The 27,022-nt window shown below is 44.2% G+C and overlaps 3 protein-coding genes across 3 annotated transcripts; all 3 read right to left on the bottom strand.

Annotated features, from left to right (window-relative positions):
- Nucleotides 1-1,608: 1,608 nt before the first annotated feature.
- JR316_0013398 (uncharacterized protein) lies at nt 1,609-5,139 on the bottom strand (the record flags this gene model as incomplete). The annotated part of the gene is made up of 2 exons (XM_047899007.1): nt 1,609-3,663; nt 3,952-5,139. 2 exons carry the CDS (start codon nt 5,137-5,139, stop codon nt 1,609-1,611), a joined length of 3,243 nt encoding a protein of 1,080 aa, XP_047741860.1.
- Nucleotides 5,140-6,730: 1,591 nt separating this feature from the next.
- On the bottom strand, nt 6,731-10,261 carry JR316_0013397 (uncharacterized protein; the record flags this gene model as incomplete). The annotated part of the gene is made up of 2 exons (XM_047899006.1): nt 6,731-8,785; nt 9,074-10,261. 2 exons carry the CDS (start codon nt 10,259-10,261, stop codon nt 6,731-6,733), a joined length of 3,243 nt encoding a protein of 1,080 aa, XP_047741859.1.
- A 1,612-nt stretch (nt 10,262-11,873) lies between these two features.
- On the bottom strand, nt 11,874-13,154 carry JR316_0013396 (uncharacterized protein; the record flags this gene model as incomplete). The annotated part of the gene is made up of 1 exon (XM_047899005.1): nt 11,874-13,154. One exon carries the CDS (start codon nt 13,152-13,154, stop codon nt 11,874-11,876), a length of 1,281 nt encoding a protein of 426 aa, XP_047741858.1.
- Nucleotides 13,155-27,022: the final 13,868 nt, after the last annotated feature.

The raw sequence follows: 27,022 nt of genomic DNA, 5'->3' as shown, positions 1-27,022 counted from the left end.
GCTATTCTTAGAAGGAATGTTCTGGAACATCCGATGACAGCGCGTGAAGTGATGCTGCGCAGCTGTCATGTATCTTACCGACTATCACAAATCTGTCAATGTTTATTGTCAAGTTAGACAGATCTCTGATGAACAGAGTGTCACGGGTCAATGTGGCATATGGTAACCTGTCAAAAGTGGATCCAACACTTTTGTTCTTTGACATCGTGGGTTATTGACTGTGATGTGAATCACATGGATATAGAAAACTCTGGTTACGTGGCTCCGAGTAACCGCGACATGGGAATATTCACATGTCTAGAGTATAAATAGCTTACCTGGGTCCTTACCTAACAATCAAACAATAGACTGATTGATTGTTGTGAATCTTAATTGGACAGTTCATGATCTGGTCCATCAAAAATGTTTCCACGGTACTAAGGAACTTTTCCCGAAGTACTAAGTAACTTTTCCCATGTACTAAATTAGATCCGGCCCTTCACAATCACATGCCGTTCGGAAGTTCACACGCCTACCTTACTTCCTACTAAGGTTAGACTTAGTTAGCTTAGGGTTGGGGTTAGGTTAGGGCTTAGGGTTTAGGGTTTAGGGTTTAGGTTTAGGTTTAGCTATTCAATCCAATGTGTTGCTTGTAAGTAGATGTTTGTTACTTTATAGCAAGGAATACTTACGGTTAGGGTTTTTTTCTAATGCTTTACGCCTTAAGCGCTAGTATTCTTTTCATCGGTTGTAAGATTTGGATATTCTGCCGAATTTTAGGGTTTAGGGGGGGAGCGAGCACCGAGCGAAGCGAGGTGCGAGCGACTTGTTTAAACTGTGAGTTAAATGGAAAGAAGGCCAGAGGGCTGTTGGGGGGTACCAACAACCAGCCCTTTCGTCTTTATAGACTCTTCAGTGGCTATTCTTAGAAGGAATGTTCTAGACATCCGATGACAGCGCGTGAAGTGATGCTGTGCAGCTGTCATGTATCTTACCGACTATCACAAATCTGTCAATGTTTATTGTCAAGTTAGACAGGTCTCTGATGAACAGAGTGTCACGGGTCAATGTGGCACATGGTAACCTGTCAAAAGTGGATCCAACACTTTTGTTCTTTGACATCGTGGGTTATTGACTGTGATGTGAATCACATGGATATAGATTACTCTGGTTACGTGGCTCCGAGTAACCGCGACATGGGAATATTCACATGTCAAGAGTATAAATAGCTTACCTGGGTCCTTACCTAACAATCAATTGATTGATTGTTGTGAATCTTAATTGGACAGTTCATGATCCGGTCCATCAAAAATGTTTCCACGGTACTAAGGAACTTTTCCCGAAGTACTAAGTAACTTTTCCCATGTACTAAATTAGATCCGGCCCTTCACAATCACATGCCGTTCGGAAGTTCACACGCCTACCTTACTTCCTACTAAGGTTAGACTTAGTTAGCTTAGGGTTGGGGTTAGGTTAGGGCTTAGGGTTTAGGGTTTAGGGTTTAGGTTTAGGTTTAGCTATTTAATCCAATGTGTTGCTTGTAAGTAGATGTTTGTTACTTTATAGCAATGAATACTTACGGTTAGGGTTTTTTTCTAATGCTTTACGCCTTAAGCGCTAGTATTCTTTTCATCGGTTGTAAGATTTGGATATTCTGCCGAATTCTGGATGTTCCCTCTCTTGTGAGATTGAACGTCTATGAAGTATTATCTCGTTATCGCTTTCGATACTTATCTGTTCAGCAGCTTCAACTAGAGCAGAATGATAAGTTTCATTAACGTTTTGAGTTTCGGGAACAACACCACCTTTTTCGGCAATGTCTTCATCCAGTTTACGAAAAACTGTTTTCTTCCACACATTTGCAAGGTCGAAAAGATTAGTATTGCGCTTTCGCGATACTATCCAACGACTTCCGAGTAGTCCTATCTTCCTCAAATCCGGTACGAACTCAGTTTCTCCGTCCACGAGGATCTGTGTGAACAGCTCCGGGCGAACATCATCGAGGTCGTGAACGTAATTTGGATCTGGTTTGATAAGGGGTCTGGACGAGTCTACACTATACAGACCTTTCTCGGCATGTTCATACCATGCCGACCAGTACTCGGTAACAGTTTTTCCAAGTTCAGCAGCTGAAAACCAATTCCATACCTGATCAAACCTGGTTTTAAGTACAAGAATGGATTCGTCGTGCTCTGCGATTCGTAAAGCGAATCGCTTTTCCCAACGTTCTTGTATATTCTTCTTACACCAAGACATGACTAGGTTTTCGGGATAACCGCGCATCAAATAGAGAGCGTTAAGGTCTCTAATTGCTCCAATGTAGATTTCCTTGGTACTACATAGCACGGCTAACCTGGATAACTCTCCAATGTAAACGCCACGTTTGACGTCTAAAGGATGATGTGATACCCATGGAACTCGTTCTCGGTTGTTTCCTGTCTTGACAAAAGGCTTCCAATGAAGTTTTCCAGACTCCTTGAATATGAAAGCATCGAGAAATTGACATCCCGACGAGGAAACAGCCCATTCGATAACACAACCATCGAACTTTATTGTTTCTTTAATTAAATTAAGTGCAAGTGCTTCGGACTCGGCGTAAACAATTGCAAAACAATCGTCGATGTACCTTCCATAGAAGGCCACATTAGGGTGGTCTAAGATTTTTGACTTTATTTCAAAATGGGCTCCAAAGAGGTTAGCAAGGTCCGGAGAATCCGCGACGCCCATTGCGAGGCCATTTTTTTGTCTAAAATATCTAGACCCATGTTGTGTTATCAATTGCGTATTGCCAATCTCGATAGCACGTTTAAAGATGCCCAATTTAACCAAGTTATTCTCTAACGAATTTGGATTAATATGGGCTAATGCAGTGTTTTCTTCCGAAGCATTGAGTAACCATTCCTCGTACATACTACAAACGATTTCGATGCACAAGTCCAACGGAATATTGGGATAGAAAGCAACTACATCCCCGGTGACAAAATACCATTGTCGTTTGGGGTCTATACGCAATTGGCTTAATCTCGTAAAGAGATCCTTCGTTCCGTGAATGATTGAAGGAGTCGATTTAATAATCGGCTTAAGCTCTTTTGATACAAACTTGGCTGCAGGATTAAATACTACAGAGTGACACGGAATTATGGGCCTAAATCCAGTAGGTTTCTTGTGGATTTTAGGTATACCATGAAATTGAGGATACTTGAACGATGATCCGTCTTCCGGTACATTCGATAGAAAGAATCGAGACAACCCAAGTTCAAATAGAAACAGATGTTCATCTTCGACGGTACGTGCAAGAGTTTGCATCTGGATCATTTTGCTCTTCATTACTTCTTGCGCAACTTCGAATTCTAACTCTTCATAGTTACGTTCATCTTCAAGAAGATTGAGCTCATTCCTTAATATCCAGTCGCGTTCAGACACCGCGAGGCCAAGATTCTTATCTGTCATCGTAATAACATAGTTGTTATCGATAAGAAACTTACGGATCTTGTCCCTTTTAGGAGAGAACGCGTGCTTTCGCATCTCCGTAAGGGCTTCTTCCGGGATACTTGCGATCGTGCGTTGCACGTACCGACGTCCCATCGAAAGGCCAAGTTCCATGTATTGCGGTAATACTGGAGGTTTCTCTTTCTTTTTTGAGCTTACTCCGTAATCTGGATCAAAAGGTTTGTTCATGCCTTCCTTAAACAAAAAATAGATACGCCATCTTATTCTTCGTTGAAAATCATTCCATGCTTGCATGATCAGACTTTGAGAAGGCAGAGTAAAAAACATATAATTGAGTCCGAGCGACAAATCATTTGCTATATCTACAGGGACCACCACACCAGGACTACAGTGTACACTACTACGATACTGGCCAGCCAACAAGAATGAGATCGGCGTATGTAAGTGTACAAAAGAAACTGCGTCTGTTTTAGTCATGGTGAGTATATCGTCAGGAATAGAGTTGGGGAAGGCGGGTCTTACCGACGTAAAAGGTACTACATTAGACCGCGCGTCTAGGCTCTTGCCTTTCCCTTTCCCTTTGGATCGTTCTTGACGGGAGCTCTCCCCTTCCCTTTCTTCTTGTTGTCGACCTTGTTGGAAGCCTTGGTTTGGGGCTTCTTCTGCGAAGGCGTCGACGAGGGTTTGAATTTCGAAGGGCCAGCTTTCTTGGCCTGAGGTTGAGGAGCCTTGGACGAATTCTGGCCAGACAAAGTCTGGGTAATTAGAATAGTAATTAGTATCCAGAATTATGGGTGAAGGGTTACGAGAACTTGCCTTCTTGCCCACAGATCCAAGGTTGAGCTTCTTGAGACGTGCATTCAAGCCCTTATCAATAAGGGATTGAATCGATGGACCTGGTTTGGTCGCATCGGCCATCTCGACATCGGCTGTTGCCGCAGTCGACCGCTTTTTCTCAATCTTGATTGCCAAAGCGCGGTGGCGCAAGTTGACAATCTGTTTGATATGAGAGAAGATGGCTGGCAAAATGGTTTGCAATGCGCTGCATTCAGCCTTCTTCTGCGGTGACACTACCCAATCTGTTATTCGACGAACTCCCTTGTTGTCTGTAGAGAAAACGGGGAGCTTATAGCTGGATTTGCGATCATCGTAAGTTGTCTTAACGATGAGGGCAGCAGCTTCATAACAGTTATTGAGTGCGCATTTATCATCCCAAAAGGCCAGTTCGTCCTTTTTCGCCTGAATGGCGCCGTCGTTGATTGCCTTTTGGAAGACATCACGAGCGGTGGAGAACGTAGAGGAAACTCGAAGAGCTTCCGCTGACCCGGCATCCGCGAATTCCTTCGTAAGTTGGAACTCGGGAGCCTTCACCCGAAGGCGATTGGGGGTGTTGCCTGCGCTAACGGCAAGTTCAAGGCGCTCGAGGCTAGCCTTGACTGTTTCCCTCTTATCGCACCACGATGCGAGGTTGAGGAGAAACTCCCTAAGGGCAGCACGATAGTCAAAAAAGACGCAGTCTACAATCTGGTCAATGGAGCGGCACTCAGCTATTTTCTTGATGACGACAGTGGCCAACTCGTCGATGAGGGCGTTGTGGCGGCCAGCTTCGTCGTTGACGCCAAAAACTGTGTTGTTGACGACAGCCTGGGTGAGTGCGTCCAGGGTGGGGGACATGGCACGAGAGAAGGCAGCAGAGTAAGTGGAAGACATGGTAGCTGTTGGGTAATAGCAAAGTCGTTGGGTTTAGGGGGGGAGCGAGCACCGAGCGAAGCGAGGTGCGAGCGACTTGTTTAAACTGTGAGTTAAATGGAAAGAAGGCCAGAGGGCTGTTGGGGGGTACCAACAACCAGCCCTTTCGTCTTTATAGACTCTTCAGTGGCTATTCTTAGAAGGAATGTTCTAGACATCCGATGACAGCGCGTGAAGTGATGCTGTGCAGCTGTCATGTATCTTACCGACTATCACAAATCTGTCAATGTTTATTGTCAAGTTAGACAGGTCTCTGATGAACAGAGTGTCACGGGTCAATGTGGCACATGGTAACCTGTCAAAAGTGGATCCAACACTTTTGTTCTTTGACATCGTGGGTTATTGACTGTGATGTGAATCACATGGATATAGATTACTCTGGTTACGTGGCTCCGAGTAACCGCGACATGGGAATATTCACATGTCAAGAGTATAAATAGCTTACCTGGGTCCTTACCTAACAATCAATTGATTGATTGTTGTGAATCTTAATTGGACAGTTCATGATCCGGTCCATCAAAAATGTTTCCACGGTACTAAGGAACTTTTCCCGAAGTACTAAGTAACTTTTCCCATGTACTAAATTAGATCCGGCCCTTCACAATCACATGCCGTTCGGAAGTTCACACGCCTACCTTACTTCCTACTAAGGTTAGACTTAGTTAGCTTAGGGTTGGGGTTAGGTTAGGGCTTAGGGTTTAGGGTTTAGGGGGGGAGCGAGCACCGAGCGAAGCGAGGTGCGAGCGACTTGTTTAAACTGTGAGTTAAATGGAAAGAAGGCCAGAGGGCTGTTGATTGTTATCAGCAGCCAGCCCTTTCGTCTTTATAGACTCTTCAGTGGCTATTCTTAGAAGGAATGTTCTGGAACATCCGATGACAGCGCGTGAAGTGATGCTGCGCAGCTGTCATGTATCTTACCGACTATCACAAATCTGTCAATGTTTATTGTCAAGTTAGACAGATCTCTGATGAACAGAGTGTCACGGGTCGATGTGGCACATGGTAACCTGTCAAAAGTGGATCCAACACTTTTGTTCTTTGACATCGTGGGTTATTGACTGTGATGTGAATCACATGGATATAAAATACTCTGGTTACGTGGCTCCGAGTAACCGTGACATGGGAATATTCTCATGTCAAGAGTATAAATAGCTTACCTGGGTCCTTACCTAACAATCAATTGATTGATTGTTGTGAATCTTAATTGGACAGTTCATGATCCGGTCCATCAAAAATGTTTCCACGGTACTAAGGAACTTTTCCCGAGGTACTAAGTAACTTTTCCCATGTACTAAATTAGATCCGGCCCTTCACAATCACATGCCTTTCGGAAGTTCACACGCCTACCTTACTTCCTACTAAGGTTAGACTTAGTTAGCTTAGGGTTGGGGTTAGGTTAGGGCTTAGGGTTTAGGGTTTAGGGTTTAGGTTTAGGTTTAGCTATTTAATCCAATGTGTTGCTTGTAAGTAGATGTTTGTTACTTTGTAGCAAGGAATACTTACGGTTAGGGTTTTTTTCTAATGCTTTACGCCTTACGCGCTAGTATTCTTTTCATCGGTTGTAAGATTTGGATATTCTGCCGAATTCTGGATGTTCCCTCTCTTGTGAGATTGAACGTCTATGAAGTATTATCTCGTTATCACTTTCGATACTTATCTGTTCAGCAGCTTCAACTAAAGCAGAATGATAAGTTTCATTAACGTTTTGAGTTTCGGGAACAACACCACCTTTTTCAGCGATGTCTTCATCCAGTTTACGAAAGACTGTTTTCTTCCACACATTTGCAAGGTCGAAAAGATTAGTATTGCGCTTTCGCGATACTATCCAACGACTTCCGAGTAGTCCTATCTTCCTCAAATCCGGTACGAACTCAGTTTCTCCGTCCACGAGGATCTGTGTGAACAGCTCCGGGCGAACATCATCGAGGTCGTGAACGTAATTTGGATCTGGTTTGATAAGGGGTCTGGACGAGTCTACACTATACAGACCTTTCTCGGCATGTTCATACCATGCCGACCAGTACTCGGTAACAGTTTTTCCAAGTTCAGCAGCTGAAAACCAATTCCATACCTGATCAAACCTGGTTTTAAGTACAAGAATGGATTCGTCGTGCTCTGCGATTCGTAAAGCGAATCGCTTTTCCCAACGTTCTTGTATATTCTTCTTACACCAAGACATGACTAGGTTTTCGGGATAACCGCGCATCAAATAGAGAGCGTTAAGGTCTCTAATTGCTCCAATGTAGATTTCCTTGGTACTACATAGCACGGCTAACCTGGATAACTCTCCAATGTAAACGCCACGTTTGACGTCTAAAGGATGATGTGATACCCATGGAACTCGTTCTCGGTTGTTTCCTGTCTTGACAAAAGGCTTCCAATGAAGTTTTCCAGACTCCTTGAATATGAAAGCATCGAGAAATTGACATCCCGACGAGGAAACAGCCCATTCGATAACACAACCATCGAACTTTATTGTTTCTTTAATTAAATTAAGTGCAAGTGCTTCGGACTCGGCGTAAACAATTGCAAAACAATCGTCGATGTACCTTCCATAGAAGGCCACATTAGGGTGGTCTAAGATTTTTGACTTTATTTCAAAATGGGCTCCAAAGAGGTTAGCAAGGTCCGGAGAATCCGCGACGCCCATTGCGAGGCCATTTTTTTGTCTAAAATATCTAGACCCATGTTGTGTTATCAATTGCGTATTGCCAATCTCGATAGCACGTTTAAAGATGCCCAATTTAACCAAGTTATTCTCTAACGAATTTGGATTAATATGGGCTAATGCAGTGTTTTCTTCCGAAGCATTGAGTAACCATTCCTCGTACATACTACAAACGATTTCGATGCACAAGTCCAACGGAATATTGGGATAGAAAGCAACTACATCCCCGGTGACAAAATACCATTGTCGTTTGGGGTCTATACGCAATTGGCTTAATCTCGTAAAGAGATCCTTCGTTCCGTGAATGATTGAAGGAGTCGATTTAATAATCGGCTTAAGCTCTTTTGATACAAACTTGGCTGCAGGATTAAATACTACAGAGTGACACGGAATTATGGGCCTAAATCCAGTAGGTTTCTTGTGGATTTTAGGTATACCATGAAATTGAGGATACTTGAACGATGATCCGTCTTCCGGTACATTCGATAGAAAGAATCGAGACAACCCAAGTTCAAATAGAAACAGATGTTCATCTTCGACGGTACGTGCAAGAGTTTGCATCTGGATCATTTTGCTCTTCATTACTTCTTGCGCAACTTCGAATTCTAACTCTTCATAGTTACGTTCATCTTCAAGAAGATTGAGCTCATTCCTTAATATCCAGTCGCGTTCAGACACCGCGAGGCCAAGATTCTTATCTGTCATCGTAATAACATAGTTGTTATCGATAAGAAACTTACGGATCTTGTCCCTTTTAGGAGAGAACGCGTGCTTTCGCATCTCCGTAAGGGCTTCTTCCGGGATACTTGCGATCGTGCGTTGCACGTACCGACGTCCCATCGAAAGGCCAAGTTCCATGTATTGCGGTAATACTGGAGGTTTCTCTTTCTTTTTTGAGCTTACTCCGTAATCTGGATCAAAAGGTTTGTTCATGCCTTCCTTAAACAAAAAATAGATACGCCATCTTATTCTTCGTTGAAAATCATTCCATGCTTGCATGATCAGACTTTGAGAAGGCAGAGTAAAGAACATATAATTGAGTCCGAGTGACAAATCATTTGCTATATCTACAGGGACCACCACACCAGGACTACAGTGTACACTACTACGATACTGGCCAGCCAACAAGAATGAGATCGGCGTATGTAAGTGTACAAAAGAAACTGCGTCTGTTTTAGTCATGGTGAGTATATCGTCAGGAATAGAGTTGGGGAAGGCGGGTCTTACCGACGTAAAAGGTACTACATTAGACCGCGCGTCTAGGCTCTTGCCTTTCCCTTTCCCTTTGGATCGTTCTTGACGGGAGCTCTCCCTTTCCCTTTCTTCTTGTTGTCGACCTTGTTGGAAGCCTTGGTTTGGGGCTTCTTCTGCGAAGGCGTCGACGAGGGTTTGAATTTCGAAGGGCCAGCTTTCTTGGCCTGAGGTTGAGGAGCCTTGGACGAATTCTGGCCAGACAAAGTCTGGGTAATTAGAATAGTAATTAGTATCCAGAATTATGGGTGAAGGGTTACGAGAACTTGCCTTCTTGCCCACAGATCCAAGGTTGAGCTTCTTGAGACGTGCATTCAAGCCCTTATCAATAAGGGATTGAATCGATGGACCTGGTTTGGTCGCATCGGCCATCTCGACATCGGCTGTTGCCGCAGTCGACCGCTTTTTCTCAATCTTGATTGCCAAAGCGCGGTGGCGCAAGTTGACAATCTGTTTGATATGAGAGAAGATGGCTGGCAAAATGGTTTGCAATGCGCTGCATTCAGCCTTCTTCTGCGGTGACACTACCCAATCTGTTATTCGACGAACTCCCTTGTTGTCTGTAGAGAAAACGGGGAGCTTATAGCTGGATTTGCGATCATCGTAAGTTGTCTTAACGATGAGGGCAGCAGCTTCATAACAGTTATTGAGTGCGCATTTATCATCCCAAAAGGCCAGTTCGTCCTTTTTCGCCTGAATGGCGCCGTCGTTGATTGCCTTTTGGAAGACATCACGAGCGGTGGAGAACGTAGAGGAAACTCGAAGAGCTTCCGCTGACCCGGCATCCGCGAATTCCTTCGTAAGTTGGAACTCGGGAGCCTTCACCCGAAGGCGATTGGGGGTGTTGCCTGCGCTAACGGCAAGTTCAAGGCGCTCGAGGCTAGCCTTGACTGTTTCCCTCTTATCGCACCACGATGCGAGGTTGAGGAGAAACTCCCTAAGGGCAGCACGATAGTCAAAAAAGACGCAGTCTACAATCTGGTCAATGGAGCGGCACTCAGCTATTTTCTTGATGACGACAGTGGCCAACTCGTCGATGAGGGCGTTGTGGCGGCCAGCTTCGTCGTTGACGCCAAAAACTGTGTTGTTGACGACAGCCTGGGTGAGTGCGTCCAGGGTGGGGGACATGGCACGAGAGAAGGCAGCAGAGTAAGTGGAAGACATAGTAGCTGTTGGGTAATAGCAAAGTCGTTGGGTTTAGGGGGGGAGCGAGCACCGAGCGAAGCGAGGTGCGAGCGACTTGTTTAAACTGTGAGTTAAATGGAAAGAAGGCCAGAGGGCTGTTGATTGTTATCAGCAGCCAGCCCTTTCGTCTTTATAGACTCTTCAGTGGCTATTCTTAGAAGGAATGTTCTGGAACATCCGATGACAGCGCGTGAAGTGATGCTGCGCAGCTGTCATGTATCTTACCGACTATCACAAATCTGTCAATGTTTATTGTCAAGTTAGACAGATCTCTGATGAACAGAGTGTCACGGGTCGATGTGGCACATGGTAACCTGTCAAAAGTGGATCCAACACTTTTGTTCTTTGACATCGTGGGTTATTGACTGTGATGTGAATCACATGGATATAAAATACTCTGGTTACGTGGCTCCGAGTAACCGTGACATGGGAATATTCTCATGTCAAGAGTATAAATAGCTTACCTGGGTCCTTACCTAACAATCAATTGATTGATTGTTGTGAATCTTAATTGGACAGTTCATGATCCGGTCCATCAAAAATGTTTCCACGGTACTAAGGAACTTTTCCCGAGGTACTAAGTAACTTTTCCCATGTACTAAATTAGATCCGGCCCTTCACAATCACATGCCTTTCGGAAGTTCACACGCCTACCTTACTTCCTACTAAGGTTAGACTTAGTTAGCTTAGGGTTGGGGTTAGGTTAGGGCTTAGGGTTTAGGGTTTAGGGTTTAGGGTTTAGGGTTTAGGGGGGGAGCGAGCACCGAGCGAAGCGAGGTGCGAGCGACTTGTTTAAACTGTGAGTTAAATGGAAAGAAGGCCAGAGGGCTGTTGGGGGGTACCAACAACCAGCCCTTTCGTCTTTATAGACTCTTCAGTGGCTATTCTTAGAAGGAATGTTCTAGACATCCGATGACAGCGCGTGAAGTGATGCTGTGCAGCTGTCATGTATCTTACCGACTATCACAAATCTGTCAATGTTTATTGTCAAGTTAGACAGGTCTCTGATGAACAGAGTGTCACGGGTCAATGTGGTACATGGTAACCTGTCAAAAGTGGATCCAACACTTTTGTTCTTTGACATCGTGGGTTATTGACTGTGATGTGAATCACATGGATATAGATTACTCTGGTTACGTGGCTCCGAGTAACCGCGACATGGGAATATTCACATGTCAAGAGTATAAATAGCTTACCTGGGTCCTTACCTAACAATCAATTGATTGATTGTTGTGAATCTTAATTGGACAGTTCATGATCCGGTCCATCAAAAATGTTTTCACGGTACTAAGGAACTTTTCCCGAAGTACTAAGTAACTTTTCCCATGTACTAAATTAGATCCGGCCCTTCACAATCACATGCCGTTCGGAAGTTCACACGCCTACCTTACTTCCTACTAAGGTTAGACTTAGTTAGCTTAGGGTTGGGGTTAGGTTAGGGCTTAGGGTTTAGGGTTTAGGGTTTAGGTTTAGGTTTAGCTATTTAATCCAATGTGTTGCTTGTAAGTAGATGTTTGTTACTTTATAGCAATGAATACTTACGGTTAGGGTTTTTTTCTAATGCTTTACGCCTTAAGCGCTAGTATTCTTTTCATCGGTTGTAAGATTTGGATATTCTGCCGAATTCTGGATGTTCCCTCTCTTGTGAGATTGAACGTCTATGAAGTATTATCTCGTTATCGCTTTCGATACTTATCTGTTCAGCAGCTTCAACTAGAGCAGAATGATAAGTTTCATTAACGTTTTGAGTTTCGGGAACAACACCACCTTTTTCGGCAATGTCTTCATCCAGTTTACGAAAAACTGTTTTCTTCCACACATTTGCAAGGTCGAAAAGATTAGTATTGCGCTTTCGCGATACTATCCAACGACTTCCGAGTAGTCCTATCTTCCTCAAATCCGGTACGAACTCAGTTTCTCCGTCCACGAGGATCTGTGTGAACAGCTCCGGGCGAACATCATCGAGGTCGTGAACGTAATTTGGATCTGGTTTGATAAGGGGTCTGGACGAGTCTACACTATACAGACCTTTCTCGGCATGTTCATACCATGCCGACCAGTACTCGGTAACAGTTTTTCCAAGTTCAGCAGCTGAAAACCAATTCCATACCTGATCAAACCTGGTTTTAAGTACAAGAATGGATTCGTCGTGCTCTGCGATTCGTAAAGCGAATCGCTTTTCCCAACGTTCTTGTATATTCTTCTTACACCAAGACATGACTAGGTTTTCGGGATAACCGCGCATCAAATAGAGAGCGTTAAGGTCTCTAATTGCTCCAATGTAGATTTCCTTGGTACTACATAGCACGGCTAACCTGGATAACTCTCCAATGTAAACGCCACGTTTGACGTCTAAAGGATGATGTGATACCCATGGAACTCGTTCTCGGTTGTTTCCTGTCTTGACAAAAGGCTTCCAATGAAGTTTTCCAGACTCCTTGAATATGAAAGCATCGAGAAATTGACATCCCGACGAGGAAACAGCCCATTCGATAACACAACCATCGAACTTTATTGTTTCTTTAATTAAATTAAGTGCAAGTGCTTCGGACTCGGCGTAAACAATTGCAAAACAATCGTCGATGTACCTTCCATAGAAGGCCACATTAGGGTGGTCTAAGATTTTTGACTTTATTTCAAAATGGGCTCCAAAGAGGTTAGCAAGGTCCGGAGAATCCGCGACGCCCATTGCGAGGCCATTTTTTTGTCTAAAATATCTAGACCCATGTTGTGTTATCAATTGCGTATTGCCAATCTCGATAGCACGTTTAAAGATGCCCAATTTAACCAAGTTATTCTCTAACGAATTTGGATTAATATGGGCTAATGCAGTGTTTTCTTCCGAAGCATTGAGTAACCATTCCTCGTACATACTACAAACGATTTCGATGCACAAGTCCAACGGAATATTGGGATAGAAAGCAACTACATCCCCGGTGACAAAATACCATTGTCGTTTGGGGTCTATACGCAATTGGCTTAATCTCGTAAAGAGATCCTTCGTTCCGTGAATGATTGAAGGAGTCGATTTAATAATCGGCTTAAGCTCTTTTGATACAAACTTGGCTGCAGGATTAAATACTACAGAGTGACACGGAATTATGGGCCTAAATAGGGTTAGGGTTTAGGGTTTAGGGTTTAGGGTTTAGGGTTTAGGGTTTAGGGTTTAGGGTTTAGGGTTTAGGGTTTAGGGGGGGAGCGAGCACCGAGCGAAGCGAGGTGCGAGCGACTTGTTTAAACTGTGAGTTAAATGGAAAGAAGGCCAGAGGGCTGTTGATTGTTATCAGCAGCCAGCCCTTTCGTCTTTATAGACTCTTCAGTGGCTATTCTTAGAAGGAATGTTCTGGAACATCCGATGACAGCGCGTGAAGTGATGCTGCGCAGCTGTCATGTATCTTACCGACTATCACAAATCTGTCAATGTTTATTGTCAAGTTAGACAGATCTCTGATGAACAGAGTGTCACGGGTCGATGTGGCACATGGTAACCTGTCAAAAGTGGATCCAACACTTTTGTTCTTTGACATCGTGGGTTATTGACTGTGATGTGAATCACATGGATATAAAATACTCTGGTTACGTGGCTCCGAGTAACCGTGACATGGGAATATTCTCATGTCAAGAGTATAAATAGCTTACCTGGGTCCTTACCTAACAATCAATTGATTGATTGTTGTGAATCTTAATTGGACAGTTCATGATCCGGTCCATCAAAAATGTTTCCACGGTACTAAGGAACTTTTCCCGAGGTACTAAGTAACTTTTCCCATGTACTAAATTAGATCCGGCCCTTCACAATCACATGCCTTTCGGAAGTTCACACGCCTACCTTACTTCCTACTAAGGTTAGACTTAGTTAGCTTAGGGTTGGGGTTAGGTTAGGGCTTAGGGTTTAGGGTTTAGGGTTTAGGTTTAGGTTTAGCTATTTAATCCAATGTGTTGCTTGTAAGTAGATGTTTGTTACTTTGTAGCAAGGAATACTTACGGTTAGGGTTTTTTTCTAATGCTTTACGCCTTACGCGCTAGTATTCTTTTCATCGGTTGTAAGATTTGGATATTCTGCCGAATTCTGGATGTTCCCTCTCTTGTGAGATTGAACGTCTATGAAGTATTATCTCGTTATCACTTTCGATACTTATCTGTTCAGCAGCTTCAACTAAAGCAGAATGATAAGTTTCATTAACGTTTTGAGTTTCGGGAACAACACCACCTTTTTCAGCGATGTCTTCATCCAGTTTACGAAAGACTGTTTTCTTCCACACATTTGTAAGGTCGAAAAGATTAGTATTGCGTTTTCGCGATACTATCCAACGACTTCCGAGTAGTCCTATCTTCCTCAAATCCGGTACGAACTCAGTTTCTCCGTCCACGAGGATCTGTGTGAACAGCTCCGGGCGAACATCATCGAGGTCGTGAACGTAATTTGGATCTGGTTTGATAAGGGGTCTGGACGAGTCTGCACTATACAAACCTTTCTCGGCATGTTCATACCATGCCGACCAGTACTCGGTAACAGTTTTTCCAAGTTCAGCAGCTGAAAACCAATTCCATACCTGATCAAATCTGGTTTTAAGTACAAGAATGGATTCGTCGTGCTCTGCGACTCGTAAAGCGAATCGCTTTTCCCAACGTTCTTGTATATTCTTCTTACACCAAGACATGACTAGGTTTTCGGGATAACCGCGCATCAAATAGAGAGCGTTAAGGTCTCTAATTGCTCCGATGTAGATTTCCTTGGTACTACATAGCACGGCTAACCTGGATAACTCTCCAATGTAGACGCCACGTTTGACGTCCAAAGGATGATGTGATACCCATGGAACTCGTTCTCGGTTGTTTCCTGTCTTGACAAATGGCTTCCAATGAAGTTTTCCAGACTCCTTGAATATGAAAGCATCGAGAAATTGACATCCCGACGAGGAAACAGCCCATTCGATAACACAACCATCGAACTTTATTGTTTCTTTAATAAGATTAAGTGCAAGTGCTTCGGACTCGGCGTAAACAATTGCGAAACAATCGTCGATGTACCTTCCATAGAAGGCCACGTTTGGGTGGTCTAAGATTTTTGACTTTATTTCAAAATGGGCTCCAAAGAGGTTAGCAAGGTCCGGAGAATCCGCGACGCCCATTGCGAGGCCATTTTTTTGTCTAAAATATCTAGACCCATGTTGTGTTATCAATTGCGTATTGCCAATCTCGATAGCACGTTTAAAGATGCCCAATTTAACCAAGTTATTCTCTAACGAATTTGGATTAATATGGGCTAATGCAGTGTTTTCTTCCGAAGCGTTGAGTAACCATTCCTCGTACATATTACAAACGATTTCGATGCACAAGTCCAACGGAATATTGGGATAGAAAGCAACTACATCCCCGGTGACAAAATACCATTGTCGTTTGGGGTCTATACGCAATTGGCTTAATCTCGTAAAGAGATCCTTCGTTCCGTGAATGATTGAAGGAGTCGATTTAATAATCGGCTTAAGCTCTTTTGATACAAACTTGGCTGCAGGATTAAATACTACAGAGTGACACGGAATTATGGGTCTAAATCCAGTAGGTTTTTTGTGGATTTTAGGTATACCATGAAATTGAGGATACTTGAACGATGATCCGTCTTCCGGTACATTCGATAGAAAGAATCGAGACAACCCAAGTTCAAATAGAAACAGATGTTCATCTTCGACGGTACGTGCAAGAGTTTGCATCTGGATCATTTTGCTCTTCATTACTTCTTGCGCAACTTCGAATTCTAACTCTTCATAGTTACGTTCATCTTCAAGAAGATTGAGCTCATTCCTTAATATCCAGTCGCGTTCAGACACCGCGAGGCCAAGATTCTTATCTGTCATCGTAATAACATAGTTGTTATCGATAAGAAACTTACGGATCTTGTCCCTTTTAGGAGAGAACGCGTGCTTTCGCATCTCCGTAAGGGCTTCTTCCGGGATACTTGCGATCGTGCGTTGCACGTACCGACGTCCCATCGAAAGGCCAAGTTCCATGTATTGCGGTAATACTGGAGGTTTCTCTTTCTTTTTTGAGCTTACTCCGTAATCTGGATCAAAAGGTTTGTTCATGCCTTCCTTAAACAAAAAATAGATACGCCATCTTATTCTTCGTTGAAAATCATTCCATGCTTGCATGATCAGACTTTGAGAAGGCAGAGTAAAAAACATATAATTGAGTCCGAGTGACAAATCATTTGCTATATCTACAGGGACCACCACACCAGGACTACAGTGTACACTACTACGATACTGGCCAGCCAACAAGAATGAGATCGGCGTATGTAAGTGTACAAAAGAAACTGCGTCTGTTTTAGTCATGGTGAGTATATCGTCAGGAATAGAGTTGGGGAAGGCGGGTCTTACCGACGTAAAAGGTACTACATTAGACCGCGCGTCTAGGCTCTTGCCTTTCCCTTTCCCTTTGGATCGTTCTTGACGGGAGCTCTCCCCTTCCCTTTCTTCTTGTTGTCGACCTTGTTGGAAGCCTTGGTTTGGGGCTTCTTCTGCGAAGGCGTCGACGAGGGTTTGAATTTCGAAGGGCCAGCTTTCTTGGCCTGAGGTTGAGGAGCCTTGGACGAATTCTGGCCAGACAAAGTCTGGGTAATTAGAATAGTAATTAGTATCCAGAATTATGGGTGAAGGGTTACGAGAACTTGCCTTCTTGCCCACAGATCCAAGGTTGAGCTTCTTGAGACGTGCATTCAAGCCCTTATCAATAAGGGATTGAATCGATGGACCTGGTTTGGTCGCATCGGCCATCTCGACATCGGCTGTTGCCGCAGTCGACCGCTTTTTCTCAATCTTGATTGCCAAAGCGCGGTGGCGCAAGTTGACAATCTGTTTGATATGAGAGAAGATGGCTGGCAAAATGGTTTGCAATGCGCTGCATTCAGCCTTCTTCTGCGGTGACACTACCCAATCTGTTATTCGACGAACTCCCTTGTTGTCTGTAGAGAAAACGGGGAGCTTATAGCTGGATTTGCGATCATCGTAAGTTGTCTTAACGATGAGGGCAGCAGCTTCATAACAGTTATTGAGTGCGCATTTATCATCCCAAAAGGCCAGTTCGTCCTTTTTCGCCTGAATGGCGCCGTCGTTGATTGCCTTTTGGAAGACATCACGAGCGGTGGAGAACGTAGAGGAAACTCGAAGAGCTTCCGCTGACCCGGCATCCGCGAATTCCTTCGTAAGTTGGAACTCGGGAGCCTTCACCCGAAGGCGATTGGGGGTGTTGCCTGCGCTAACGGCAAGTTCAAGGCGCTCGAGGCTAGCCTTGACTGTTTCCCTCTTATCGCACCACGATGCGAGGTTGAGGAGAAACTCCCTAAGGGCAGCACGATAGTCAAAAAAGACGCAGTCTACAATCTGGTCAATGGAGCGGCACTCAGCTATTTTCTTGATGACGACAGTGGCCAACTCGTCGATGAGGGCGTTGTGGCGGCCAGCTTCGTCGTTGACGCCAAAAACTGTGTTGTTGACGACAGCCTGGGTGAGTGCGTCCAGGGTGGGGGACATGGCACGAGAGAAGGCAGCAGAGTAAGTGGAAGACATAGTAGCTGTTGGGTAATAGCAAAGTCGTTGGGTTTAGGGGGGGAGCGAGCACCGAGCGAAGCGAGGTGCGAGCGACTTGTTTAAACTGTGAGTTAAATGGAAAGAAGGCCAGAGGGCTGTTGATTGTTATCAGCAGCCAGCCCTTTCGTCTTTATAGACTCTTCAGTGGCTATTCTTAGAAGGAATGTTCTGGAACATCCGATGACAGCGCGTGAAGTGATGCTGCGCAGCTGTCATGTATCTTACCGACTATCACAAATCTGTCAATGTTTATTGTCAAGTTAGACAGATCTCTGATGAACAGAGTGTCACGGGTCGATGTGGCACATGGTAACCTGTCAAAAGTGGATCCAACACTTTTGTTCTTTGACATCGTGGGTTATTGACTGTGATGTGAATCACATGGATATAAAATACTCTGGTTACGTGGCTCCGAGTAACCGTGACATGGGAATATTCTCATGTCAAGAGTATAAATAGCTTACCTGGGTCCTTACCTAACAATCAATTGATTGATTGTTGTGAATCTTAATTGGACAGTTCATGATCCGGTCCATCAAAAATGTTTCCACGGTACTAAGGAACTTTTCCCGAGGGTTTAGGGTTTAGGGTTTAGGGTTTAGGGTTTAGGGTTTAGGGTTTAGGGTTTAGGGTTTAGGGTTTAGGGTTTAGGGGGGGAGCGAGCACCGAGCGAAGCGAGGTGCGAGCGACTAGTTTAAACTGGGAGTTAAATGGAAAGTAGCCAGAGGGCTGTTGGGGGATCCCAACAACCAGCCCTTTCGTCTTTATAGACTCTTCAGTGGCTATTCTTAGAAGGAATGTTCTAGACATCCGATGACAGCGCGTGAAGTGATGCTGCGCAGCTGTCATGTATCTTACCGACTATCACAAATCTGTCAATGTTTATTGTCAAGTTAGACAGGTCTCTGATGAACAGAGTGTCACGGGTCGATGTGGCACATGGTAACCTGTCAAAAGTGGATCCAACACTTTTGTTCTTTGACATCGTGGGTTATTGACTGTGATGTGAATCACATGGATATAGATTACTCTGGTTACGTGGCTCCGAGTAACCGCGACATGGGAATATTCACATGTCTAGAGTATAAATAACTTACCTGGGTCCTTACCTAACAATCAAACAATAGAATGATTGATTGTTGTGAATCTTAATTGGACAGTTCATGATCCGGTCCATCAAAAATGTTTCCACGGTACTAAGGAACTTTTCCCGAAGTACTAAGTAACTTTTCCCATGTACTAAATTAGATCCGGCCCTTCACAATCACATGCCGTTCGGAAGTTCACACGCCTACCTTACTTCCTACTAAGGTTAGACTTAGTTAGCTTAGGGTTGGGGTTAGGTTAGGGTTTAGGGTTTAGGGTTTAGGGTTTAGGTTTAGGTTTAGCTATTCAATCCAATGTGTTGCTTGTAAGTAGATGTTTGTTACTTTATAGCAAGGAATACTTACGGTTAGGGTTTTTTTCTAATGCTTTACGCCTTAAGCGCTAGTATTCTTTTCATCGGTTGTAAGATTTGGATATTCTGCCAAATTCTGGATGTTCCCTCTCTTGTGAGATTGAACGTCTATGAAGTATTATCTCGTTATCACTTTCGATACTTATCTGCTCAGCAGCTTCAACTAAAGCAGAATGATAAGTTTCATTAACGTTTTGAGTTTCGGGAACAACACCACCTTTTTCAGCGATGTCTTCATCCAGTTTACGAAAGACTGTTTTCTTCCACACATTTGCAAGGTCGAAAAGATTAGTATTGCGTTTTCGCGATACTATCCAACGACTTCCGAGTAGTCCTATCTTCCTCAAATCCGGTACGAACTCAGTTTCTCCGTCCACGAGGATCTGTGTGAACAGCTCCGGGCGAACATCATCGAGGTCGTGAACGTAATTTGGATCTGGTTTGATAAGGGGTCTGGACGAGTCTGCACTATACAAACCTTTCTCGGCATGTTCATACCATGCCGACCAGTACTCGGTAACAGTTTTTCCAAGTTCAGCAGCTGAAAACCAATTCCATACCTGATCAAATCTGGTTTTAAGTACAAGAATGGATTCGTCGTGCTCTGCGACTCGTAAAGCGAATCGCTTTTCCCAACGTTCTTGTATATTCTTCTTACACCAAGATATGACTAGGTTTTCGGGATAACCGCGCATCAAATAGAGAGCGTTAAGGTCTCTAATTGCTCCGATGTAGATTTCCTTGGTACTACATAGCACGGCTAACCTGGATAACTCTCCAATGTAGACGCCACGTTTGACGTCCAAAGGATGATGTGATACCCATGGAACTCGTTCTCGGTTGTTTCCTGTCTTGACAAAAGGCTTCCAATGAAGTTTTCCAGACTCCTTGAATATGAAAGCATCGAGAAATTGACATCCCGACGAGGAAACAGCCCATTCGATAACACAACCATCGAACTTTATTGTTTCTTTAATAAGATTAAGTGCAAGTGCTTCGGACTCGGCGTAAACAATTGCGAAACAATCGTCGATGTACCTTCCATAGAAGGCCACGTTTGGGTGGTCTAAGATTTTTGACTTTATTTCAAAATGGGCTCCAAAGAGGTTAGCAAGGTCCGGAGAATCCGCGACGCCCATTGCGAGGCCATTTTTTTGTCTAAAATATCTAGACCCATGTTGTGTTATCAATTGCGTATTGCCAATCTCGATAGCACGTTTAAAGATGCCCAATTTAACCAAGTTATTCTCTAACGAATTTGGATTAATATGGGCTAATGCAGTGTTTTCTTCCGAAGCGTTGAGTAACCATTCCTCGTACATACTATAAACGATTTCGATGCACAAGTCCAACGGAATATTGGGATAGAAAGCAACTACATCTCCAGTGACAAAATACCATTGTCTTTTGGAGTCTATACGCAATTGGCTTAATCTCGTAAAGAGATCCTTCGTTCCGTGTATGATTGAAGGAGTCGATTTAATAATCGGCTTAAGCTCTTTTGATACAAACTTGGCTGCAGGATTAAATACTACAGAGTGACACGGAATTATGGGCCTAAATCCAGTAGGTTTCTTGTGGATTTTAGGTATACCATGAAATTGAGGATACTTGAACGATGATCCGTCTTCCGGTACATTCGATAGAAAGAATCGAGACAACCCAAGTTCAAATAGAAACAGATGTTCATCTTCGACAGTACGTGCGAGCGTTTGCATCTGAATCATTTTGCTCTTCATAACTTCTTGCGCAACTTCGAATTCTAACTCTTCGTAATTACGTTCATCTTCAAGAAGATTGAGCTCATTCCTTAATATCCAGTCGCGTTCAGACACCGCGAGGCCAAGATTCTTATCTGTCATCGTAATAACATAGTTGTTATCGATAAGAAACTTACGGATCTTGTCCCTTTTAGGAGAGAACGCGTGCTTTCGCATCTCCGTAAGGGCTTCTTCCGGGATACTTGCGATCGTGCGTTGCACGTACCGACGTCCCATCGAAAGGCCAAGTTCCATATATTGCGGTAATACAGGAGGTTTCTCTTTCTTTTTTGAGCTTACTCCATAATCTGGATCAAAAGGTTTATTCATGCCTTCCTTAAACAAAAAATAGATACGCCATCTTATTCTTCGTTGGAAATCATTCCATGCTTGCATGATCAGACTTTTAGAAGGCAGAGTGAAAAACATATAATTAAGTCCGAGAGAGAGATCGTTTGCTACATCAACAGGGACAGAAACACCAGGACTACAATGTACACTACTACGATACTGGCCAGCCAACAAGAATGATATTGGAGTATGTAAGTGTACGAAAGAAACTGCGTCTGTTTTAGTCATGGTGAGTATATCGTCAGGAATAGAGTTGGGGAAGGCGGGTCTCACCGACGTAAAAGGTACTACATTAGACCGCGCATCTAGGCTCTTGCCTTTCCCTTTCCCTTTGGATCGTTCTTGACGGGAGCTCTCCCCTTCCCTTTCTTCTTGTTGTCGACCTTGTTGGAAGCCTTGGTTTGAGGCTTGCGTTGCGAAGGCGTCGACGACGACTTGGGTTTCGAAGGGCCAGCTTTCTTGGCCTGAGGTTGAGGAGCCTTGGACGAATTCTGGCCAGACAAAGTCTGGGTAATTAGAGTAGTAATTAGTATCCAGAATTATGGGTGAAGGGTTACGAAAACTTGCCTTCTTGCCCACAGATCCAAGGTTGAGCTTCTTGAGACGTGCATTCAAGCCCTTATCAATAAGGGATTGAATCGACGGACCTGGTTTGGTCGCGTCGGCCATCTCGACATCGGCTGTTGCCGCAGTCGTCCGCTTTTTCTCAATCTTAATTGCCAAAGCGCGGTGGCGCATGTTGACAATTTGTTTGATGTGAGAAAAGATCGCCGGCAGTATGGTTTGCAGCGCACTGCATTCGGCTTTCTTTTGCGGAGACACTACCCACTCTGCTATACGTCGAACTCCCTTGTTATCTGTAGAGAAAACAGGGAGCTTGTAGCTGGATTTGCGATCATCGTAAGTTGCCTTAACGATGAGGGCAGCAGCTTCGTAGCAAGAGTTGAGTGCGCATTTATCATCCCAAAAAGTCAGCTCGTCCTTTTTCGCCTGAATGGCGCCGTCGTTAATTGCCTTTTGGAAGGCGTCACGAGCGGTAGAGAACGTAGTGGAGACTCGAAGAGCCTCCGCTGACCCGGCATCCGCGAATTCCTTCGTAAGTTGGAACTCGGGTGCCTTCACCTTAAGGCGATTGGGCGTGTTGCCTGCGCTAACGGCAGATTCAAGGCGCTCGAGGCTAGCCTTGACTGTTTCCCTCTTATCGCACCACGATGCGAGGTTGAGGAGAAACTCCCTAAGGGCAGCACGATAGTCAAAAAAGACGCAGTCTATGACTTGGTCAACGGAGCGGCACTCAGCTATTTTTTTGATGACCACAGTGGCCAGCTCGTCGATCAGAGCGTTATGGCGGCCTGCTTCATCGTTGACGCCGAAAACGGTGTTGTTGACGACGGCCTGGGTGAGTGCGTCCAGGGTGGGGGACATGGCACGAGAGAAAGCAGCAGAGTATTGAGATGACATAGTGGCTGATGGATAATAGCAAAGTCGTTGGGTTTAGGGGGGGAGCGAGCACCGAGCGAAGCGAGGTGCGAGCGACTAGTTTAAACTGGGAGTTAAATGGAAAGTAGCCAGCGGCTCGTGATTTTTTACGGGCGTGGACCAGTGCAAGCAATGGGCGCTACCGTACAGGCAAACGATCACTACATACCGCTCATGACAAAAGAGCAGGCTATTGCCTATTAAGTCCTTTACCAAGGGACACTCTCATGCCATTGGACATGGCAGGCTAATACCCTTTAAGCCCTTTACCAAGGGGCGCCACATCAGCCATTACAGCCACAGGTTCATTTCCGGCGACGAACTATTTGTCCATCCTTGTGTTAACTCCCTTTACTAAGGGGAGGCCGGGTCACCCGCGTTTTAAGCGGTTCTGGACTTCGGGCCGTCCTCGTAAGCAGCGAGGCGCGGTTTAGATACCAGATGTGGGTTTCCCCACTCCCAAGACTATATCTTAAGATCCGAAGACCCCACTACCACCTAGTCGTTGAACGCTTCCGTCGGCGTGACCGTTACGGATTCGCTGCTGATTATCCATTCCAGCTTTCGCTGAATCTTGGGGATTGTTACCATACCCGGTCGCCACCGGTGCCTAGGCTGTTTCCAGCGGTCGGCGGTACCCACAAGCTTTAGGACGTCCCAGCAATTCGGTAGTGTCGCCGGCTTTTAGGGTTTAGGGTTTAGGGTTTAGGGTTAGGGTTTAGGGTTTAGGGTTTAGGGGTTTTAGGGGGGGAGCGAGCACCGAGCGAAGCGAGGTGCGAGCGACTAGTTTAAACTGTGAGTTTGAAATAGAAAGAAGGCCAGAGGGCTGTTGGGGGATCCCAACAACCAGCCCTTTCGTCTTTATAGACTCTTCAGTGGCTATTCTTAGAAGGAATGTTCTAGACATCCGATGACAGCGCGTGAAGTGATGCTGCGCAGCTGTCATGTATCTTACCGACTATCACAAATCTGTCAATGTTTATTGTCAAGTTAGACAGGTCTCTGATGAACAGAGTGTCACGGGTCGATGTGGCACATGGTAACCTGTCAAAAGTGGATCCAACACTTTTGTTCTTTGACATCGTGGGTTATTGACTGTGATGTGAATCACATGGATATAGATTACTCTGGTTACGTGGCTCCGAGTAACCGCGACATGGGAATATTCACATGTCTAGAGTATAAATAGCTTACCTGGGTCCTTACCTAACAATCAAACAATAGAATGATTGATTGTTGTGAATCTTAATTGGACAGTTCATGATCCGGTCCATCAAAAATGTTTCCACGGTACTAAGGAACTTTTCCCGAAGTACTAAGTAACTTTTCCCATGTACTAAATTAGATCCGGCCCTTCACAATCACATGCCGTTCGGAAGTTCACACGCCTACCTTACTTCCTACTAAGGTTAGACTTAGTTAGCTTAGGGTTGGGGTTAGGTTAGGGTTTAGGGTTTAGGGTTTAGGGTTTAGGTTTAGCTATTTAATCCAAAGTGTTGCTTGTAAGTAGATGTTTGTTACTTTATAGCAAGGAATACTTACGGTTAGGGTTTTTTTCTAATGCTTTACGCCTTACGCGCTAGTATTCTTTTCATCGGTTGTAAGATTTGGATATTCTGCCGAATTCTGGATGTTCCCTCTCTTGTGAGATTGAACGTCTATGAAGTATTATCTCGTTATCACTTTCGATACTTATCTGTTCAGCAGCTTCAACTAGAGCAGAATGATAAGTTTCATTAACGTTTTGAGTTTCGGGAACAACACCACCTTTTTCAGCGATGTTTTCATCCAGTTTACGAAAGACTGTTTTCTTCCACACATTTGCAAGGTCGAAAAGATTAGTATTGCGCTTTCGCGATACTATCCAACGACTTCCGAGTAGTCCTATCTTCCTCAAATCCGGTACGAACTCAGTTTCTCCGTCCACGAGGATCTGTGTGAACAGCTCCGGGCGAACATCATCGAGGTCGTGAACGTAATTTGGATCTGGTTTGATAAGGGGTCTGGACGAGTCTGCACTATACAGACCTTTCTCGGCATGTTCATACCATGCCGACCAGTACTCGGTAACAGTCTTTCCAAGTTCAGCAGCTGAAAACCAATTCCATACCTGATCAAATCTGGTTTTAAGTACAAGAATGGATTCGTCGTGCTCTGCGACTCGTAAAGCGAATCGCTTTTCCCAACGTTCTTGTATATTCTTCTTACACCAAGACATGACTAGGTTTTCGGGATAACCGCGCATCAAATAGAGAGCGTTAAGGTCTCTAATTGCTCCGATGTAGATTTCCTTAGTACTACATAGCACGGCTAACCTGGATAACTCTCCAATGTAGACGCCACGTTTGACGTCCAAAGGATGATGTGATACCCATGGAACTCGTTCTCGGTTGTTTCCTGTCTTGACAAATGGCTTCCAATGAAGTTTTCCAGACTCCTTGAATATGAAAGCATCGAGAAATTGACATCCCGACGAGGAAACCGCCCATTCGATAACACAACCATCGAACTTTATTGTTTCTTTAATAAGATTAAGTGCAAGTGCTTCGGACTCGGCGTAAACAATTGCGAAACAATCGTCGATGTACCTTCCATAGAAGGCCACGTTTGGGTGGTCTAAGATTTTTGACTTTATTTCAAAATGGGCTCCAAAGAGGTTAGCAAGGTCCGGAGAATCCGCGACGCCCATTGCGAGGCCATTTTTTTGTCTAAAATATCTAGACCCATGTTGTGTTATCAATTGCGTATTGCCAATCTCGATAGCACGTTTAAAGATGCCCAATTTAACCAAGTTATTCTCTAACGAATTTGGATTAATATGGGCTAATGCAGTGTTCTCTTCCGAAGCGTTGAGTAACCATTCCTCGTACATATTACAAACGATTTCGATGCACAAGTCCAACGGAATATTGGGATAGAAAGCAACTACATCCCCGGTGACAAAATACCATTGTCGTTTGGGGTCTATACGCAATTGGCTTAATCTCGTAAAGAGATCCTTCGTTCCGTGAATGATTGAAGGAGTCGATTTAATAATCGGCTTAAGCTCTTTTGATACAAACTTGGCTGCAGGATTAAATACTACAGAGTGACACGGAATTATGGGCCTAAATCCAGTAGGTTTCTTGTGGATTTTAGGTATACCATGAAATTGAGGATACTTGAACGATGATCCGTCTTCCGGTACATTCGATAGAAAGAATCGAGACAACCCAAGTTCAAATAGAAACAGATGTTCATCTTCGACGGTACGTGCGAGAGTTTGCATCTGAATCATTTTGCTCTTCATAACTTCTTGCGCAACTTCGAATTCTAACTCTTCGTAGTTGCGTTCATCTTCAAGAAGATTGAGCTCATTCCTTAATATCCAGTCGCGTTCAGACACCGCGAGGCCAAGATTCTTATCTGTCATCGTAATAACATAGTTGTTATCGAAAAGAAACTTTTGGATCTTGTCCCTTTTAGGAGAGAACGCGTGCTTTCGCATCTCTTTAAGGGCTTCTTCCGGGATACTTGCGATCGTTTTAATAACGTACCGACGTCCCATTGAAAGGCCAAGTTCCATAAATTGCGGTAACATTGGAGGTTTCTCTTTCTTTTTAGAGCTTACTCCATAGTCTGGATCGAAAGGTTTATTCATGCCTTCTTTAAACAAAAAATAGATACGCCATCTTATTCTTCGTTGAAAATCATTCCATGCTTGCATGATCAGATTTTTAGAAGGCAGTGTAAAAAACATATAATTGAGTCCAAGAGATAAATCATTTGCTACATCAACAGGGACCGAAACACCAGGACTACAGTGTACACTAGATCTATACTGGCCAGCCAATAAGAATGAAATCGGGGTATTGAGGTGTACAAAAGAAACTGCGTCTGTTTTAGTCATGGTGAGTATATCGTCAGGAATAGAGTTGGGGAAGGCGGGTCTCACCGACGTAAATGATGCTACAGTAGACCGCGCGTCTAGGCTCTTGCCTTTCCCTTTCCCTTTGGATCGTTGTTCTTGACGGGAGCTCTCCCCTTCCCTTTCTTCTTGTTGTCGACCTTGTTGGAAGCCTTGGTTTGAGGCTTCCTCTGCGAAGGCGTCGACGACGACTTGGGT

This window comes from Psilocybe cubensis, assembly GCF_017499595.1.
Source record: "Psilocybe cubensis strain MGC-MH-2018 chromosome Unknown contig1, whole genome shotgun sequence".
NCBI lineage: Eukaryota > Fungi > Basidiomycota > Agaricomycetes > Agaricales > Agrocybaceae > Psilocybe > Psilocybe cubensis.
This window is presented reverse-complemented; position numbering and strand designations above follow the sequence as displayed.